This window comes from Myripristis murdjan, chromosome 17 (assembly GCF_902150065.1).
Source record: "Myripristis murdjan chromosome 17, fMyrMur1.1, whole genome shotgun sequence".
Taxonomy (NCBI): domain Eukaryota; kingdom Metazoa; phylum Chordata; class Actinopteri; order Holocentriformes; family Holocentridae; genus Myripristis; species Myripristis murdjan.
The window spans coordinates 20,007,496-20,029,016 of NC_043996.1; the positions used below are offsets into that span (position 1 = coordinate 20,007,496).

At 41.8% G+C, this 21,521-nt stretch overlaps 1 protein-coding gene across 2 annotated transcripts in view; it reads left to right on the top strand.

Annotated features, from left to right (window-relative positions):
• Nucleotides 1-21,521, top strand: part of kmt2cb (lysine (K)-specific methyltransferase 2Cb) — a 79,695-nt gene that overhangs the window by 14,012 nt on the left and 44,162 nt on the right. For both annotated transcript variants that reach the window (XM_030074337.1, XM_030074338.1), the window contains exons 4-14: nt 1,924-2,071; nt 3,822-4,028; nt 5,503-5,612; nt 5,761-5,870; nt 6,506-6,668; nt 6,821-6,992; nt 10,173-10,287; nt 13,166-13,341; nt 13,590-13,942; nt 18,619-18,699; nt 20,018-20,754. In XM_030074337.1, coding sequence (XP_029930197.1) covers nt 1,924-2,071; nt 3,822-4,028; nt 5,503-5,612; nt 5,761-5,870; nt 6,506-6,668; nt 6,821-6,992; nt 10,173-10,287; nt 13,166-13,341; nt 13,590-13,942; nt 18,619-18,699; nt 20,018-20,754 — 2,372 coding nt within the window. The remainder of the gene's footprint in view (nt 1-1,923; nt 2,072-3,821; nt 4,029-5,502; nt 5,613-5,760; nt 5,871-6,505; nt 6,669-6,820; nt 6,993-10,172; nt 10,288-13,165; nt 13,342-13,589; nt 13,943-18,618; nt 18,700-20,017; nt 20,755-21,521) is intronic.

Here is a 21,521-nt window from a genome sequence, read left to right on the forward strand (position 1 = left end):
TCCTCCAAAGCCCCAGCTTTCTCTATCTCCAGGCTTTTTACAAAATGGAATTGACACTTGATTCTATACAATCTTGCCTCCTAAGTGCTGTGTTTGCAGCAGAGGTCAAACACAGTGGATCTGTGCTTTAAAAAGGTGTTTAACCTTTGTCTTCTGACAGTCATCCTCCTTGACAGACTTTTTTTCATGCACAGCACTATTTAAATTGAAATAAAAACAATTTTCGGCCATGTCCAATCAAGAACAACTCTGTTCATTTTGACACCAATGTAGCTAGCATAGTGACATGTTAAATGCTCATCTGAATAACAAACGCCAAACAAAGGGGATGAAACTCAGCCGCCTGCTTGACACGGCACAGGCCAGCAACCTACTGAAGCCCCCTGTTAAGCAGTCTTTTCAAGGCAGTAATGTTGCACTGTTATTCCACCTCGCTGTTCTTTATGAAATGTTTAATATAAAATGTAAATTGGGGGGCAGGGCTTGTTAAGCCAGCAGCGTAGGTAGTCATAGAGCCAAATCTACATCTGTAGCATGGACTGGACAACAGGGGTGTGACATCAAAATAATTATGGGCCAATATTCTGAAAACGAACTACAAGTTATGTCCACCATTCATCGATCAAATAGATTATTATTTTTTTATTATTGCTTAAAAATTTGTGCAAGTAAAACTTTTTATGCAAACCATGCTTTTTTTTAAAGGAACACATTCAATTTGCAAACACATTTTTGGCCATCACTTCACATGTTGCTAGAATTTTAGCCAACATTAAGCTCTCCATTGGCATCCCTATGGCTTGTGTGGTTATTCACCCATGTTTGATGCAGCTCAACACTTCTGCCGTCATTGTTTAGAGAAGCCATGTTGCTGCCCCACATGCATGTTATACGTCACATTAGATGCCAACGCTGTTGTGTTACACGACACGCCTCCGCTTTCAGAATGCTGGCATACTATCTAAAGTCACACACTGCGGCAGCATTATGCCAACTTTTCAGTGTAAAAAAGCAAAACTGGCGTAATGACAGGTCTTCATTACAGTAGTAGAACGGAATTTCTGTTTAAAAATGGGTAAAGCTTACTGTTGAATTTGAAATTATTGCTTAAAAAGCCATGGGTGATGTGCAAGTTCTCGCATCTGACTCTTATCCCAAGACTGTAAATAGTCTTGCGCTGCTGCATTTGGTTTGAGAATTATTAGGAGATAATGAGCTTGAATTTGTCCTTGTGTAATTCCATTGGATGACGCTGAATCATCGTGGTATTAGCCTAATTACAGCTCAATGAAATGTTAATAAAAAATTTGCATGGCCCAAAGTCTCAGGGAAGGGTACTGTTGGGAGTTGTTTTATATGCTTATCATAGTGAATTGAACTTCTTTTAGTAATTCAAATCACAAAGCACTCATGGTAGTGACAAAATGGAGTTTGGTTATATTTCAGGTAAAATGCCCCATTAATATTAAAATCCCTTCTTTGGAAGTTATTTTAGCAAGCATGATTTAATGATTAGTTACCTATGATGGCTTCTGTATGATGTGATATTTTTTTCCCCTCTGCCTCTATTGTTATTGCTGTCATGTATGAGAGGCCCTCTGTTCCCTGTGGACTTACTGTAATCAGTGCTTGAGCATATGGTCTCCATATTTTACCGTCTATCTCATGAACAAAGGCTGTGTTTTTGACCCTGGTGCAAAATGCCTGGAGCACAATCAACCTGCCCCATGATGGCTTGTATCTGTCAAAAGCTTTACACTGCTTTAGCGTCACGCCGGTGATCAGATGGAGAGCACCTAAGGACGTATAGGCTGTTGTTGTTATTGTACATGCTGCAGTGCTAACAAATGCCCCAGTGGGGTTTTATGCTTAGTCATTTCTTACTGAAAGATAAACTGGTGTATTTATTTTTGTTATCTTCAGAAGCGCAATCCCAGCCAGCAGAGACTGTGGAGGTGGTGGCCACTGAGGGGGCAGAGGAGGACAAGCCTTCTTCTCCTGTGGCCCAGAGCCCTCCAGCTGAGGAATCAGCAGGACCATCTATCCCAGCGAGCAAAGAAGTCAAAAGCAGGTTAGACACTTTGAACTTCTTTTTAGAAACTGGATGTGGATGTTCATGTGTGCACATATGTATGTGTTTGTTAGGACTGTACTCGACTCAAAACAAAGACTCCACTATTGCTTCCTTGTTTACTTCCTTGTTTTTTTTTTTTTTGTTTTTTTTTTTGGTTGTTTATTTTTTAGACTATCTGGCAATCATAAAATCCATAAGGAACATATTTTTCAGCATTTTAAAATCAATAAAAGAGGGGTGCCCCGGTGGCTCAGAGCACGTACCACTTGTTAAGGCTGAGTCCTGATCGCAGCATCCTGGGTTCGAATCTGACCTCAGGCCGTTTGCTGCATGTCGTCCCCTCTCTCTACGGTGACTGTCAAATAACTGTCAACAAAAATGCCAACCAAAAAAAAAAAATCTTAAAAAAAAAAAAAAATCAATAAAACACAGCTGCATATGATGCAAGACTTGAATTGCAGCTTGTTTGACGTACAGTGTCAGTCTGCTGTATGGATTTGTCTGAATAATTAGACAGGCAACACACAGGTGATTCTTTTTAAATCAAGGTCTCATAAGCGAATTTTTAAGATTGTACTTAAAACATTATTCATTTACATGTTGTTTTTAAACAAATGGTTAAAAATAAATTCATGGCATTTCCCGCTTTGAAATAACTGACATCCTTTCTTCAACGGGATCTGCTTATTTCTTAATTTCCATTTAAACATAAAAACTAATATATAAATATAAACATAAATAAACAATGAATACATTATCGATAACCTAGTTTACCAACCACTAAACCTCAGGTTTCAGTTTCTCTCATCAGTTAATCACCAGTGCATGTTGTCACATGTTTTATTTTTTATATATATATTTTTAGCAAGCAGGCTCGCTCTGATAGAATATAAAAATATATGTATTATTCCCTTAAAGTTCGTCATTGAAATGTTATCCCTGTACGTTTTTGTAAGCTTTTATTTTTTTGTCCTGTGATTGTAATGCACACTGACAAAAAGAAAAACAAAAAAAACAAAAAACAAATGCACGACTTGTAGAACCTCAAGTTGACTGAGGGGTCTCATGGATGATTCGACTCATCGACTTTAAGGGGGCCGCCCTAGTGTTTGTATGTAATTGTTAGTGTGTCCCACCGTGTAAGAGGCTGTAATGCCTTGTCTTGCACATGCATGGAGCAGATTGTTTGTGTCAACAAAATGTAGCCATCAGATGGTAGCAGCAGCACTCCCTTCCCAGGTGCCACTCTCTTAAAGGTTGTAATCAATCTTCTGGCCTGACTGTGCTATCAATGGTGGTGATGGAGGGCAGGCCAACAGCATCTCCAGGGATCTTATTAACAGGGCCATCTCCTCCCTTAGAAACCTGATAAATATTTACTGCCTGCTTTATTTCTCTCAACTTTCCAGCTTCTCGGCTTCTCTGTCTCTGTCTCTCATTCACCAGCTTGCTCCAAAGCAAGCCCTGCTGAGCTGCTTTGAATGGGTGCAAATTGATTGGCATATGAGCTGAGGCCACTACCTTGTTTACCGTTATGGATTCCACAAGTGATTGTTGATAGTTGCACAGCAGCACAAACAGTGTTATGTGTGCCTCCCTCACAAATGCCGACATTTATATATGTATGGCTGCACAAACAATCCCATTGCAATGAGGAGGAGGCCTTAATTCACCATGACATGCGTGGCACTGTAACAAGTCACAATCGGTATGTATAATTTAACACCCCCCTCTCTCTTTGTTTCAGCGAGCGTCTCTGTGCCTTCTGTTACTGCGGCGGCCGCAGCCTGCTGGGTCAGGGGGAGCTGCAAGTGTTCCGCACCACGCCTGAGCTTGACGCTCTCCTCAGCCACAAGGGCAGAGGAGGTTCAGCGGGCAACAGCAGTGACGATGACAAAACCACTCAGCCAGATGTGGCCGGAGAGACCACCTCAGGACAGAGGGGCAAGACGAAGTAAGTGGGCCTGTCTGACACTGCTGTCACAAAGTGTTTGGCCATCAGTGTTGGTCAGGACAGTGAAATCATCTGTGATGGGCCCCTGTAGTTGGTTAATGAGCTGCATGAAATCAGAGCATTGCACATGGCCTCGCTTTGATGTCATAACCCTCTCTTGGCCTGGTTCCCCGTACAGGCTGGTTTCTTGTTTGGCTAAATGACCAATGTGATGCTGAAATCTAAATGACACAGGAAGTGTCACCCCGGTCTGTGTTGGAAAATACACTCTTAACGTTCAAGAGGTGAATTTACTATCCATTTAAGAGCTTGTGTAATGAATTAATTAAGATACCCCGACACACACAAACACACACCTGCATTTACCCCCTCAAAAGCTAAGTGGCTTCCCTCAGTTAGCAGGTTCTGTTGGCATTCTACACTTAGAGGCTAAATTATCACTTTGCTGTAGTAGCATTTGTGTCTGTGTTGGTCCCCAGGCCCAGGGATGCCATATTGGGCAGAGGTTACACGTGAGCCTCTCCTCTGTGACTGTGTGTGTGTACATGCTTGGTTGTGTGCATGCATGCACACGCATTTGTGTGTGTGTGTGTGCGCACTGTGCCAACAAAGGACCCTCCCTGGACTCCTTTGGACAGCTGCCTAATTTGCTCTGGTTCTTTGGAACCAATAGAGCGCCTCTCTGGGGTCCCAGTGACGTAATGTGCAGTGAGAGCAGTACAGGTCTGGCAGCGTGCCAGGCCAACCAATCGTTGTTGTGTTGGAGCTGTGCGATTGGTCATTGGGACCAGCCCTCGATTGTGCCACACAGAGACAGAGGAAGGAGTGTGGGGGGGGTGAAAATGATATTGATTTGTGAGAGCAGCAGAGATGATGGACAAAGGAGACAAAATTGAAAATGTAAGGAGGTGGGAGAAGATGATTACATAATATTGCTGATGAAACCTCGTCTCTAAACAGTAACCATGTCAAAGCAGTATGTCATGAGTGTGCCATCATGCTCCCAGAACCCAGTCTCTTGGTTTTGGCCATTGGTTTGTTTACTGGAACTGGGGCCCTTTTTAAATGCTAATTCTCCCTCTCCACATTTTCCACATGCTCTGCAGCTCAGTAGTTCAAGCCAGGGACTCAGAGAAACACTTCCTTTTCAGCAGATTTTATGAGACAGAACAGCCAGCCTCTTGTGCACACGCCAAATAAGATGGCCCTCTTCCTCCTCCTCTCCCTCCTCCCCCGCAGCTTTTTCTTTGCTCTCTAACATTTTCCCCCTGCTCATTCCTTCTGTCTCCATCTCTCTGCCTTTGTAAAAGTTGCACGCCGTCCTCTACCTTAATGTCTCTACTCTTGATTCACTCCCTGTTTGTTCCAGACTTTCTTCCTATCATGTCTTCTTGATATATCTTTTTGTCCTCCTCATTTTTTAAGCTTATGTTGACCTCTTACTTTTCCCTTCTTTTCTCATTTTTTGTTCAAGTGCGTCTGAGAGCCAAGGGGAAGAACCAGACCCAGGCAATCGGTTTTGGGATGAGCTTTCTCATGTTGGCCTTCCTCAAAATCTTGACGTCCAGTCTCTCTTTGAGTCAGGTAAGAACGGTGGATTTTCAAACATTTGCTCTCTTTTGGCTTAGCCTTGTCCTTGTCATGGAGAGTTAAATTTTTTGGGTAAATGTACCACATATACTGATGCATGCATTAAATACATCATGGTGGTTTTTTTTGTCTTGAATTACAGGGCAATACTGGGTGCATCAGAGTTGTGTCTTGTGGTCCGAGGGTGTTTGCGAGGGCGAGGGACAATCTCTGCTTAATGTGGACAGAGCCATTGACTCAGGGAGCACAAAGGTGAGTCAGGGGAGGACATCCATGGACTAATAGGTGTTAACACTGTCTTAATGTGTTGGGGCAGCAGGGAGGGTCTGCTTCAGTGAGGCACAGCAAAGCTGATGGATCAGGCAGGCTGGTAAAGGTCGGCCTGGCAGCGTGGATCTCTCAGCTGTGAAATGGAAAAGGTCACGCCACTCAACAGGGCTGAGCTCTCATGGCAGCTTAGCTTCTAGCGTTAGCAACGGCACAGCTCACAGCTCCCTGATTGCGTTTGCACCCCCCTGGTCCAGTAAACCATCAGAAAGTCTCCCACTTAATCTCAAGAGTGGCTATTAGCGTGCGCTTGTAGAAGTAAGAGAAAAAGTGCCTGAATGAGGTTCTAGCAGAAGTGTTATCGTCAGGGGGCTAAAGCATGTTGTAATAAAGGCAGCTGAATTTTAACAGGGGTTTTGATCCTGAAGTGAGAACTCAGAAGAACCTTCTCTGAAAAGACATTAAAGGATACAGGAAATGACCGACTCTGCATAAGCAGTATTTTCTACAGACGTGTTTTAGACTTTGTCCTTTTGAACTCAAGGTATTCATTTTAGCTCTGGACAAAGGCGCAATAGAAGGCATGTTTCATTTTTAATTTTCTCCCTCTCTTTCTGTAGCACTGTGCATACTGTAAGCGCCTTGGAGCATCCATTAAGTGCTGTGCTGAAGGATGTGCTCAACTCTACCATTACCCCTGTGCGGGGGCAGCTGGGACTTTTCAGGATATCAGGAGTCTCTCCCTCCTCTGTCCAGAACACATTGAATTGGCCATCCACAGATGTAAGCCCAGTATAATTGGAATACAACTCATTATATTTGATGGCTGTGAAAAAAAGAAAGATTCACCAGAAAGTAAGAAAATCTGATGTAGTATCATTATAGGGACTATACTGTCTCATTTAAATTTGTCTCTTTAATTTTGCTCCGTATAGTTGTAGACGATGTGAACTGCGCACTATGCGATAGCCCAGGGGACCTGCTGGACCAGCTCTTCTGCACCAGTTGTGGTCAGCACTACCATGGGATCTGTCTGGATATGGCTGTGACACCTCTAAGGAGGGCAGGTTGGCAGTGCCCCGAGTGCAAAGTCTGCCAGACATGCAAGTGAGTCACCTTGCTGCCCACATACATAACCTTGTTCTTACCTTTTCTTTCACTTTTCTCCTCTCTAATTTTCTCCATAGCTACCAGGCATGATGCAGTCTTGCTGGTTTGTTTACCTCTGTGGTTTGTGGAGAGCTAACTGGATGTTGTGCCCTGAGGCTCGGTCTTATAACCCCTGACCTTATTTAAGCAGCACATGGGTGCTATTAGCAACAGGGCCTATATTTGCCTTAAAGCACGCATTAGCTGTGTTGAAACTACAAGGCCAAGTAGGACAAGCAAAGTCTTACTCACCCTTCACACTCTACATTTAACTGTAGAATATCATTTGGATTTTTTAATTGCATCCTGTTGTCAAGAGCACAGTATCCCCTGAGCTTGAGTTTGCATTTTCTTCTTGAAACTAGGGATGTGTGCGCATATCTGGTTACCTGGCAAACCGGTCGTTTTAAATTAACTGGATATTCAAAACGTTTAAACGGTTAATTAGAATTTTTTTTCAGATAATCTTGCGCATGTAAAAGAGGGTGAACACATGAGATTTAAAGGCTCCATGGCATGAAAAATGCAATTTTCGTTGTTTTTTCATGATAGGGAAGGTCTTGGGGCCACATAAATACTATCCCATGCATTAAACCTGTGATAAATGGAGAAATGCAAACAGCACGTTTTTTGAAACTCTCCCTGTAAAATGCGCGGACAGCACTTCCTCCTTTTTGTGACATCACACATAAGGCTACTCCGCCCACTTAAACTAGCCGGCCTGCCTCCGCTCCCCAGGTAACAAGCTAACAAGTTAGCCACATGTCGAAAAAACGTTGTTGCACCATAGACGGATGCAAGGAGACTAATGTTTCATTGAACAGTCTTCCAAAAGAAACACGTTAGAGACCAGTGGCTGTGAAAACAGTCAGCCAATCAGTGGAGAGATGCTGATTCTCTCTTCTGATTGGCTAAACGAATCGTGCTGCCAGAGCTTCGGGAGAAAGGCAAGAGAGAGGAGCTGAGAAACTATATTTAGCGGACCACAGGTACCCAAATCCACAAATACATCTTGCTAGGGATTGCAACAGTTAAAATAAAACCCTGGAAAAGTGTACAGCATTGGGCCTTTAAGCAAATGTGCAACGTTTCAGTGATGTTCCGTAGGCTGCCTTAGTCTATAGATCATTTCCAGCGTTTTGCCAAGAAACAGCCGAAGCAAAATGAAGAGAGCAAGAACCTTGGTTTGGGATGATTTTGCAAGAAAAGCAAATGACGCTCATTATAAACTGTGTGATACTGTGCTAAAATACAGCGGCAACACTGACAATGTGTTGCAGCACCTAAAAAACAGGCACACAGTCCATCAGGCCAAGGAACAGGACACACATCAAACAACCCTCACCCCATTTTTACTGTGACTCGAAGTGTTTCAACAATGAGCAGATACCTTCAAATGTTTTAACAGTAATTTGTATGCTACACATTTTTCAGTGGCAGTAATGCTAGTGTTTTGCCAGGTGTGTAGAAATGCACTCAGTTTGGTAAAATAAACAGCAGAGGGCTTATGATGTGTTATCAGGATTTGTGTTCTGTATCTGGAGAGTTCCAGAGCAAATTTTTATTAAATTTTGTTAAGATCCCATCACTGTAGCAGGTTAGTGAAATTCTTGAATGATTCTTGTTGTGTTGTGGCCTCATACTTCCATCTGACCTTGGAAGATGGCAGCCAAACTGTGTAAGCTGATGCATGTTACAAAATAAGATCAAACTATATGTTTGATATTTTTCTACATTTTATTCTCAAATTTAAGATATGTACTACCTTGGCTAATCTGCAGAATAGACAGTAAGATCAGCAACAATCAAGACAGCTAACGATGTACACCCTTAACCAAAACTTGTAACCAAAATAGAAATCATAATTTTATTTTAGAGTTCAAGTTTAGGTGTGCAGTTTTTTTCTCTGTGTACCAAGTGTTTTTTGCAGTTGTGGTGTATACGGTCACGTGTTTCATACCAGACGCTAATGAAGGCCTAAGGCTAAAACACATACGTCTATGACTGCTGTGCATTAATAAATCATAAAAGAAATTCAGTCTGTGAATGTGGACTTAAGACAGATTGTATAGTCGTATTGCCATATCAGTAAAGCACTAAGTGCACAACACAAAATAAATATTATTGGTCAAGTCATGTTAAAATTCAGCTCTACTTGTGACATTCACATCAACACAAAATTTACCACAAATTAACAATATCTATCGAAATTGCTCACATCTGCTTAAGTCTCCATAGTTCATGACAAAAATCTAGACACATCCCCTGTGGAGGAGACCACACAAAGCATGCCAACATGTTAAGCTCAATGTAAAATAACCACATTTTAAATACAAGACAGACCTTCATAAAAATGCTGACAGTTTTTCAAACCATTTTAATACATTGTCTCCACTCTTGACTGACTATTTATGATTTTAATTTTATCTGATTGGAAAAAAAAAAAAAATTAGAATGTAAAAATGGCCTCAGACTGAAGCTGGCTCAACTTAAGTCTCAACCTACCTCTACCCCTACCTCCATCTTAAGTAAATGACCATTTGTTTGCATTAAATATGTTCTACATTTAGCAGTGAATATCTGAGTAATTGCTTACATCCCTATTTGGAATGCAAAATACAAAGAATGGGGATTGTGTGCAGTTTGAATAATGATAAATAAACATTTTTTTTCTTCTACAGTATACATCATGATTGACCCCACTAGTCTCATGCATCTTCACACTATTTTGTATTGTTAAGCTGCCAACTCCCTCTTTACATTAAACTAAAGGGGAAGGCAGGCAGAAAGTGTCTACAAACGGCTGTTTCTATAGCATTTATCACTGTCTGACCAGTGTCAACTTGCAAATCAGGCTAGATTGACCAATGCTGCACGTTTAGTTTCATGTAGCTGAGTTGCACAGGCAGAGTTCTGAATGATAAATGTGTGTTTAAGTTTAATGATTGATTAATGGATATTAAGCAGTTTGAGACTCGTCATCCTCATGATTTTGACTGTAGTGCCCTGTTCACAACCTTGCAGGTCTTTGTGTATTGTGCAGTTGAATGTGTCCTCCTAGTGAAAAGATTAGTATAATATCTACATTTTTTTGTTCTCTAAACACTATACTCATATCCTCTTCTTCTCCATGCACAGGAACCCAGGAGAGGACACTAAGATGTTGGTGTGTGACATGTGTGACAAAGGCTACCACACCTTTTGCCTACAACCTGCCATGGACTCTATTCCCACCAATGGCTGGAGATGTAAGGTAGGGAAGATGTTGGATGCTGCTGGTTGGCTCATTAAGTACAAGATCAAATTCGGCGTTTCCTGGATGGTGTGGACATATAGGCCTATTTGGTGGCATTGTTGATGGTTTGCAAAAATATTATATTGGGTTAAGTGGTTGAAGTTGCAGTCTATGGTGTGTAGTATCCATGTTGTGTTTTGTCATCAGCTTCAAGAATGATTTGGAAAAGTACTACGCAGAATTGCTGTATGTTTTTTTTTTTTTTTCCTCTGCTTGTACTGATAATTTTTCCATAAAAAAGCATTTTCCTTCCTTCCTTTTGCACCACAGATTTGTCAGTGTTTTTTCGAGACATTCATCATAGCTCTAGCACAGAGCAAAATGTCTACCACCCATGGGAATATGACCTTTTTTAGTGGTTTGCGTCTGCACTTCCTGTGGTTAAGAAATGACTCACACTGGCTGATCTTTTATAGGCTGCAGTTCAACCTCAGTGTTAAAAAGATAAGGCTCTATTCGTGTGCGCGTTTGCAACCCTGCCCCTGAGCGCAGGCGGTACGCTTGTCACCCAGGCGGCTGGTTAGCGCAGCATCCAATCAGCTGCAGTGGTCAGAGGAGACCGCAGCAGCCGAGGTACCAGGTGGTAGAAAGGTCTTTCTATCTGACTCAGCACAGCTGGAACATGGCCTACACACATCTCTGGCACTTCACCCGCACTCCTCCACCCCCCCTCTCCCAGCCCCTGTCACCGCTCTCACAGCAGTGTCGTTTTGAGTGCAGCCATCTTGATGACTTGGAAGTGAATGAAAAATGAGTCATTTCTCTAGTTTCAGTGCTCTATTATGTGCCTGCAGCCAGCTGGATTGTGAGATCCTCTTTCTTGCAGACATTTCAGTGTTTGTTTACAAAATCTGTGGGTGGAGCCAAGGGGACTTCCCTAAAGTGCTGGTTGAAGTGGTGGATGTAAATGTCCAGAGATCACTACAAATCACAGTGAAGGACAATGCTTAAGTGGATACTGCTCTTTTACTTGTCTCTGTGCTGGATCAAGATTGTGGGCAAAATGATGTAGAAACTCTGTTATCCCAGATTAGCCACCTCTAAATTGGAAACAAATAACAAAAACTATTATTCATTGGCACAGAGTTTTTTTTAACAACAGATGTATGGTCCAGTGCAATGTGACTATAGTAGCAACTGTTAAACCCCACCTCTCTCGAGCTGTAGATGTTTCTGATGTAAATAAATACATGCCTCACCTCTCTGATTTGTTTACTTGATACATGTCAATAGTTTTTCAAGTGATTGTAGCAAAGGGCACGTGTGTGGTGTTTGATACTTGGAGCATCATGGAATGGCACTGTGCACTTGAGGAAAACCAGCCACTCTGGCTGACTAGCTAGCTATTCTGCTAATCTTAATGTCACTATAACCCTAGCCTTGATGAAGCTCACCTGTTTCCTTGGACTTCTGGTTTTACCAGATGGAGAAAAATTTGTGGTTTCCGTCTCTTCTTTCCCCTGCCCTGCATAATTTTCTTCCTCGGGAAAATAAAAAACGGGTGGTCAGTGGAATATGGAGTTCTCAGAGACAATATTCATGCAGTTGAAGAGACTTCTAGAAATCATTGGGATGATTACCAGTTGCAATTTCAGGTCAAATTTAGATGGACAGCTGAAGACACCAATTAGAGAACAGTGTGTGGGTCTTATTAGCTCTCTTCCATTTTCCATAATAATTTGATTTCTGTCCAGGCTTTTCTACTCTGTACAGCAGAAAAAGCCTTGGAATAAGACTGTTGCATTGCAGTGTAAGGCAGAGTAGGATACTGTTTTTGGGAACAGAATTTAGGACTATGACTCCTTCTAAACTTGCACATTCTCCCTTTACAGTCTCCCTTTTTTAATGAACATAAACTCGAAAAGTGGTTGCACTGGAACTGGCGTGTTATGGCTTTCTGTCTTTTTTAGCGGCTTTGTCTCCGTGTAGTCAGCTAACTTTTTGACAGCCATTGCTCTCCATGTTTTTCCTGGTAGATGTCCTGGTGCACTGACATGACCTGCACATTTTTCATAGTGGAATGGAGGACAAAGAGAGTAGGAATGCACTGATCACATTCGTTGAGGTTGATTCTGATTCCAATACCACATCATATAAAAATTCACTGCAAGTGAAAAGAGTAAAATTATGTTGTTGTTTTTTTTTGTTTTTTTTTTTTATTTTGACTGTTGTTGTGGCCATATAAGATAGATGGCCTGCCGGTGTGGAAATAAATCAAGATTTTTATCTAAAGATAGTAACTACATGTTGATATGTGCTTGATGAGTGAGGTCCTTACTCACATGTTGCCGCTGGTAGCACATGAAAAGTTTCTCATTGCCTCAGCATGTGCTGTTTACTTTGCAATATCTTGAAATGGTTCTAAACATGCAACATGCAGAACACATCAGAAATTAAGTGTCAGTGCTGTGCCAGATAGTTAATATGCCCTTTGCTCTTAGTTGTAAGAACATATGCTCGACTGCTTTTCTGATCGGGCAGTTGACACATGATTTTTTAAATAGAGTAGTTGAAATGTGGATTTGGCTGATCACAGATGACCTATTTTGAACTTTTATTGACTAATCATGATCAGTAGCTGAAAAATTGATGCATGCCTGAAAAAGATACTGCATAGAGACTTTCACTGATTATCATTATTTTAAACAACCCCAGTATTCCATTGGTTGATGTAGCAGTGGTTGATTCGTCTGTATATTTTTTTTCCTGCCACTGCAGCTCAACTGCCAAATATGTACTCTAGAAGAACTGTATTCATACTGCACTGGTTGTGAAATACTTGCTGAATCTAAATTACTTTGAATTTCATGCTAAGAAAGCCTTTCTTTCTCCTCAGAACTGCAGAGTATGCATCCAGTGTGGAACACGAACCAGCGGGCAGTGGCACCACACCAGCCTACTGTGTGAGAACTGTGTCCAAAATCAGGACCCAACTCTCTGCTGTCCTCTGTGTGCCTGCATCCTGGACCCCGAGCACCACAAAGACTTGCTCTCCTGCAGCCGCTGCAAGAGGTACTAAACATTTTTATCAGGATGACTGGCCACAGTTATTATAACTCTACCTTAAAAGGCATCTCCCCACTTTTTTCCTTACAGGGAATTGTTTTTCCATTGCTCCTTAATTGAATTCCTGTGGCAAATTGATGTTATCGGGGAACACAGGAAAACACTAGGGAAAGCACCGAAATAAATAAGTCACCTTTGGGATTGCATTGAAATTCCTGTCAAACAGTCCCTTAAATCCTTACCCTTCCTTTCAGATGGCTACACCTGGAGTGTGAGCGTCAGAACTCAGGCCAAGCAGACATCCACCCCAGGGAGGACTATGTTTGTTCCAACTGCAGGTCTCCTGCTGCAGAGCAGGCTTTACAGGCAGAGGATATGGACACCGGCCCAGAGCTCAGCCCGCAGCCAGCCTCAATGCACACGGACTCTGAGACTGGCCTACAGCTGGCTCAAAAGCACACGGACCTAGAACCTGGTACTCTGCTGCCTCCTGAAATGCACAATGACCCTGGACCGGAATTCCCTGCCGTTCCATTGCACTCAGATTCAGAGGCTGTCCAGGCCACCGTCCAGGGGGAGACACTGGCCACGTCAGCCCAGAAGCCTGGTGAGTCTTTGTTCCAGGAGAATGTCCCTACTGATGATTTGGTTATCAGCTGACTTATTATTTCTTACTGTTACAGCATCATAGACACGTCAAAAGGTTTCAGTACATACGGTTTTACGTTGGAATTGCCTCAACAATGCATCAAAAGCCAACCTATAACATACCTGAAAAACATTGGTTTTATAATAATGCAACCTCCAGTGGTGGATCACAACCAAAATTGTCAATCATTTGTTCCCGAGCCCACAACCAATGGTAAATGGGCTGCATTTTTATAGCGCTTTTCTAGTCTGCCAACCACTCAAAGCACTATGCAGTGTTTGCCTCACATTCACCCATTCCCACACTAATGCCAGAGGCTACCATGGAAGGTGCAAAGCTGCTCATCAGGACCAGTTAGGGGTTCAGTGTCTTGCTCAAGGACACTTCAACACGCTCTTTGGAGGAGCTGGGGATTGAACCAGGAACCCTCCAATTACCAAACAACCTTTCTACATCCTGAGACAGGCCACCCCCAATCAAATTTAAAAGAATAATTCACATGTACCATGAAACTTCAGTTAGCAGCCTGGGCTTCTGTTTACTTTAATCATCAAAAGCAACCATCTCTATTTGGGACATGCATCTATTTGGCACATGTCTTTATTTCTTTTTACGCAAAATTCTCACTCAGCAAAAACTAGTAATATAATCAAAAGATACCAGAAATTTGATAAATATTTCTCAAAATCTCAAAATCCCAAATCTATCCCAAGTCTTTTTTTTCCCTCATTTTTTTCACTTTATTACACACATCAAACCAACACTCTGGAGGCGTGTAACCGCAGTGTTGTGTGTCATCATGCCTGCCTGCTGTCTGCAGCACAGAGCCCAACCCTTCACACCTCTTGGAATAAGTACATAATCTGAGCTTGATGACGTTCGGTTTTAGAATTTAAAACTCTGAATCGTACCAGTGCTAATTCTGTCCAGGCGAAGTGAACAGGATGTGACAGGAAAACCGAAAGAAAGGCGCGTTTATCACCAGCAGGAGAAGCTGCCCCCTGCTCCGTAGTTTGTCGACAAGTGGTGGGTTAAATAGCCCAGCTTCTATTAGGGACCAGCATTTGTCTAATCATGTAGCCATACCCAACTCTGCATTTAAATGGGAGCTGGCTTTTAACTGAAGTTTTACCGTATATACATGCATACACCCTCAGTGTCCGTTTGAACACCCTCCCTGTCCATACAATATCAACCTCATCTCCAATCTTCAGTTTAGTTTGCTTTTAAGCTGTTTTAAAAGCGAGAGTCTTTGGCAGTTCTCTGTTTCGTTTATGCCATTTCACTTGACCATTTCTTATATTGAGCTCCAGCATTGCTGGCAGGACCATGAACAGGTTGGTTAGTTTGGCTAGCAGGATACTCTATACTCATACTTTGTGTATGCTCTGTGGGATGGTATTTTTTCATATAATAGACAGGGGCAGTGTTTCCCTTTGTTACTAATGCAGGTTGTCAATATCTTGCATGTTTCTGTGTGGTTCATCAGACTTGAGTTTCAGTAACAAACCATTTCTGTATGATAGAGGTTGTGTGATGCTCTTCCTTCTTTGTAGTCACTGTCACTTTTACTTTCTTTCCCCATCTTGCACAATTTTATCTCTTGCTAATGTAGTTCAATGTATTATCATTCACTATATTATCTTTATGTTGTGCTGTTGTGAATGGGTGTATACTTCAGTAATATGCAAGCTCATTTTTGCTCTCTGTCAGTGTTGCGCTTGTCTGCATCTCAGTCAGTTTCCTCTGTGTGATTGGCTGTTGGTTAGTGCTGCGAGCCTGATTTTGTTGTGTGACTGGCTGTTGAGAGAAACAAGATGCCGAAAATAAACCCCCAAAGTTTATCAAAGTTATTACGGTAACTTTTATCAAAGTAAATTATCAAGATTGTTGTGTCCCCAGACTCTAGTCTCCAGTTATGCAGGTGTGAGTTTTGGCTCAGCCGAGGCTGAGCAGTACTGACAGTGGTGAGAAAAGTTTTAAAAGTCTTGGTTATAATAGATGAAGGTACTGGGGAGAATGTTGTTTGGACTAAGACCAGAGAGAAGCGCTCTCTCTCATTCTTTGATAGGACTTTGAGGTGTCACTACTAACCAGATGGTATCCTACCAACAGCTGATTAAAGCAATCCTATTGTCTTTGTATCTGTATGCTTTGAAAATTAAAAGCACTTTGTTTCTCTCCCCCGTCTCCTGGGGAGGTAGTGTTTTCTTACAGTGTGCATGAAGAGGATTAATCCCCAGTTTAACCTGAGAGAAACCTCACCTTTTCGATTTCTCTGCAAAGCACACCATTGTTAAACTACACCGTAAAGCTCTAGGTTTTCAGTAGCAGCAGTACCCCCTCTGCATGTATCCCAACCATGCTTCTCAAACCTATCCATTGTTTACAACGGTGACAAAGCTTCCTCTTCTCATTACCATGCAGGCTGAGTGAGCAGTGTGAATTACGTGGGCCTGCTCTCTGTTTGTATGAAGCTCAGGCCTGCATCTCCACTCAGGTCAATGGGAGTCTGCCAGCAACAGAGCACAGGATTAGGGAAATGAATAGTGTGCTGGGGGGATGCTAACAGTAGCTAGCCAGCAGACTCCACAGGCAGGAGAGAATGCGTAAGAGTAGTATGATAACGGATCTCCTGTCTGTGACCTGCCACAGAGCGATACTGGTTCATTCATAATTGCTCACAGCAGCTTGCTTGTGGACACATACTCACAGTACACATTTGCTAGCTTGGATGTGAGATTTACAGTGATCGGTGGATGTGTTTTTTTGGTTTTTTTTTACCTGTGGCCACGTGCTGCTTTATCAAGGATTTAGTCAACAAGACTGTGCCTCCCCCACTGTGGTTGTAAAGAGCTGTTAAGTGTTGGTCTACCTGTGAACTGTGTATTGATTTAAGTGAAGCTTTAGGAGGTTTATGTTAAGCGCCTCAGAATAAGGTTGCTCTGAGCTTTCTCATCTTGCCAATACATGAGTCATGATGCCCTCTGCCCATCTTAAGTGTTGTTTGGTATTTTGAGCTTCTTGAATCAACCAGACAGGTGCTATTGTTGTGTGTTTGGTATTCCTGAACAAACTAAGAAAATGAAATTTATATTCATAAGGTGCTAATATTTATTTAACACTTAGGTGGTGTTTTTTCTCTGTTGCCTTTCTTATCATCAGTGTTATATTCTGGCTTGGCTCTGAGAGATCACAACACTGCCACCAACTGCCTGTTCATGTAATGTAATTAAAGTCATTAACCGGAGCTGTTGTCACCTGCCAGGATCCTCTTCCAGTAAGGGTTTAACAGCAAGCTTATCATGACTCAGCTGACAGATACTGTTAGATCCATCCCAGGAGCACAAAGTAGACCTGACATTAGGCCTGAGCTGCATTAATCAAAGCACTGTTTTTATCTTTACCATCACCTTATTCACTGTGGAAGATATAGGAAGTAGGATGTTCATGTGAATGAGAATGTGTGTTCAGCTTGGTCAATAGTTGAAGGCTGGAGATGGTTTGAGACCCATCTCCTAATTGACTTTCTGGCATCAGCACCGGATGTGCACCTGCAAGCTGCACAGTCATGAGCCCAGAGCACACAGACCCTGGGATGTTGGTTGTCATGGTTACTCCCTTCTCTGGCAGAGATGCTTAGCAGGTGCATGTGTGTGTCAGGACCAGGGTGACATAGGAACTTGTGGATTGAAATGGTGGGTGCCTCGTGAAGACTAGGCTGTCTGTACTGTTAGAGGCTGTCTGGCAGAATATTGGCTCGATGTGAGGATGCCTGGTAGTCAGGAATGACTAGTTCTATTCATACCAGACCAGTTAAATGCATAGAAAGCTTTGATACAGCACTGAACGGAGAGAGAGTGTAGAAGAAGGGCACTAGATTAATACCAAAAGTAGCCTATGGTATAGGCTTTGCTCGTCTACTTTGATATACATTGTGGCTGCTTGCATTGCTCAAATGCCACCCCTTTCCAAGCTCAGCTCTTACTCGTTTGCTTTTCTACGCTTATATAACAGCTCATAAAAATGGAGCAGTGAAATAAATCTCACACCTATTTCAGTAAAATAATCAACCAGATTTTTCAGTCAAAGATAATATCTAACCATAAAACCCCATTTTCTGTACTGTTTAAGAGATGGTTAGTGACTTCTATGATAAATTATTGAGTTCATAATAGAGTATTGGCTAAAAGGGTAAAGCCATCACAGTTTATGTGTGTGCCAGTAGATTTAAGATGTCAAGTTATTTTGAAATAATAGAAAACAGAAAAGTATTTTTTTCTCAGTCACTTTAGGTCATTTATGCCAAACAATATGCATTACCATATTATCTTATAATATTCAGTCTACAGGTGTCTTTAGGTCCTTAAAAAGTCTTAAAATTTTAGATATCAGGTGTATATATTAGATATGCAAGTGAAGTGTTTATTTGAATAAATATCTGTTTGAAGAAAAATATTATTTGTCCAAAAATCTGCCTTAAATTTTAAAGATTGTCTCAAAAACTTCAAATTTAACAATAAATTTTACTGCTTGATCACTTCAGACACCCTGCCAGACTCCCAGACCCTTCATATTAATGTACAAATTACTATATTCATAGAGACAATCACATATTCTCTTCTTTCTTCCAGAAGTCTCAGTGGGAGCTGACATTGTTGAGAGGCAGGTTACTGAGCCGTCTGTCAACAAAAACCTGACAGAATTCAAACCAGGTTTGTCACCACAACTTCTTGAGTTATTAATCAACATTATGCTACCTCCTCTTGATCTGTATAAACATAGCTCTCTTGTTATGTTGCTCTTCTATGTCCACTAGTATAAACGCGTACATAAAGAGTGTCTTCAAATGCTTGAACATATTGCATGTGTGCATTTAATAGAGTTTCCATGCCAATATGTGCATTTTCCCCAAAATGATACTGTTAATTGTCCAGGTGCATAAACAAGGTCTCAGTTTGATACCATCACTACACAGCTCACATTAGGCGACTAGTGTCAAAGGATGCTGAAAGTTCCTGTCACCCGACCAATGATTGGTGGGGAAGAGTTAGTATGAAGTCAGTTTTTAGGTTCTTGACACTCACCAATCAATCAGAATACAGAATAAATCTAGCCTAACTTGTTGTTATAAAGCCATGCAGTTCTTCTCTGAGACAAATCTCAACATTGTCAAATTAGATGGTAGAGATCAAAATGCACATCATGTATTCTGTTACCAGTTTTAGAAAGAACTATGTTCTTGGAACATAATTTTTCTTTTTTAAAAACTGTTTGCTGTCGCATATGATAAAGCAAACAGCAGCAATCAGTGTTTATCCTCAAATACTGTCATTCTGAATATGCAGATCAAAGATCCATCTTCATCTTCATACAGAACTTATTCTTTCATCCATTTCAACCCCTTGTTAATATCAGAGCCTATACAAATCTCTCTGAACACCCATCTTACTCAGTAAGCTGAGGAGCACTACAGCATTTTCATTCACATTTTATCTAATTGCATACTTACATACTGTTCAGCTTTGCCCAGGAGTGAATGCTATTGCTAGTTCTGTTTTGATTACAGTCGAGGTAAAGGTGGGTTTAGAGTTCCATTTTTGGCATTTGCATGACATGTTTTGTCCCCCACAAAATGTGTCATGCAACCATAGCCTCATCTATGACGATTTTCTCATGATATGCGAACCTTAAATCTCACTGTCTCACTGTCAGTCTTTCTCACTGTTAGCTATCACACATTGTTTCTAGAGTTGCTGTTTTATAGTCGTTGTGATTGTTCCATCTACATTGTTGAAAGGTCTTGTTTTGGTACTAAAACTTTTTATATTTGGAAACTTGATTTTTTTTTCTTTTTCTGAGCACTGGGTCTATACCTCTGTTTGCTTGTTTAGGCAAACTGAGGTAGATTATGATGTTTTGTTAATTTCCTATTTATTCTAGCTGAGGTGGTAGTGTTTTCACTGTATCATCTCTTTGTGAATAAGGATATCCATGTATGTTAACAAAGCCACTGTCTCTTTCATATTTCAGAAATAAAACCAGCAGTGAGGACCCCTGTAACCCAGCTCACGTCTACAGCAAGTCCAACATCTCCAGGGTTTACTAGCCAGGAGTCTGACTCTTTCCCAGCCCAGCTTTCTGTGGAGGCACAACATGCACAGGATACTGCGTTACCCACTAAGCCAGCAAAGGCAGAGGCCTGCTCTGAGAAGGGCACGGTCAAACCCAGCACAAAGGATTTCAAGGCCATCATCTCACCCACCAAAGAACCAAGTACTGCATTGATAGCTATGACGGACGAACCAATGGAAGTTTCACCATCCCAGCCTTTGGGTAGGGATGAAGTTGGGGCTGTTGCCCTGGAAACTGCTCCGACAGAACCTTGCAAGGAGAGGAGAGAGGGAAATGTTAACAGGCACCTGACAGAGGCTGTTGACTCCTCAGCATCTGGCACATTGGAGGAGATGGACACTACCCCGGAGAGCAAGCCTAATCTCTCATTCCTCTGTCCTTCGTTAGAGGAGAAGCCTCACAAGGCGTCCTTAGACAGACTGGCTGAGATAGTTGTCTCACCTCCCCATTCCTCCCCTCTGGCCCGAGGGACATCGCCCAGAGAACCTCCCCAGACCCACACCCTCACTCCGCTAGGCGACCACAGCAGCGTACTGCCCACAACCACCCTTATACCACTCACCCCTAAGATTGGCATGGGAAAGCCAGCTATCTCCAAGAGGAAGTTCTCACCTGGGAGGCCACGAGTGAAGCAGGTAGGGAACTGGACCATCATGCAGCTGAAGACCTGATTTTTTTTTTTTTTTTTTTTTTCCCAGGATTGTATGGCTTGTTTAGCCTTATTCACGGTCTATTGTGATAAATAACTGGAGTGCAGGCTAATATTTGGACATTGTATATGGTGTATTCTCACATGAAATGTGGATTAGAGTTTTGTGGGCCCTGCTCGAGAACGGTGGATTTGGTTCCCTGGTGCTACTGGGTTGTTTTAAACAGCTTGCAGGGTTTAAGATAGGCTTCTTCCATAATTCAGTCATGTTATAGCTTGCAGTAGAGTATATGAATTCAGTGGAAAGACAGCACTGTGATTGAAACTCGCTCTCCCACCCCCTAACCCTCCGCACACGTTTGTGTTCCACATGACTAGTTAGTCGCAGCATTTATGTAGAGCTCAGTGGAAGTATGAATTATTACCCCACAAGAAGTGTTTTTTTTTTTTTTTTGGGTGTAAACACCTTTTACAAGGAGTCCTTGCTATACCCCACCTCAGTGGCATTCCCCATATCATCAATCACTCTGTTCATCTCATGTCCATATTACAAACATGGAAACCCATAGGATAAGCATCCATCAATTCACAAATAATGGCCATTCACCCATGTCTTAGTTATCTTCATAGGTCCCCATGCATTTTAGTGGGTGTCTTTTGACCACAAAGAAAAATGTTTAAAAAAAAAAAAAAAGATAATTCCTCATTCAAGTGTCTCAGTCTCCTTAAAACAGTCTTCATGAATTATAGTAG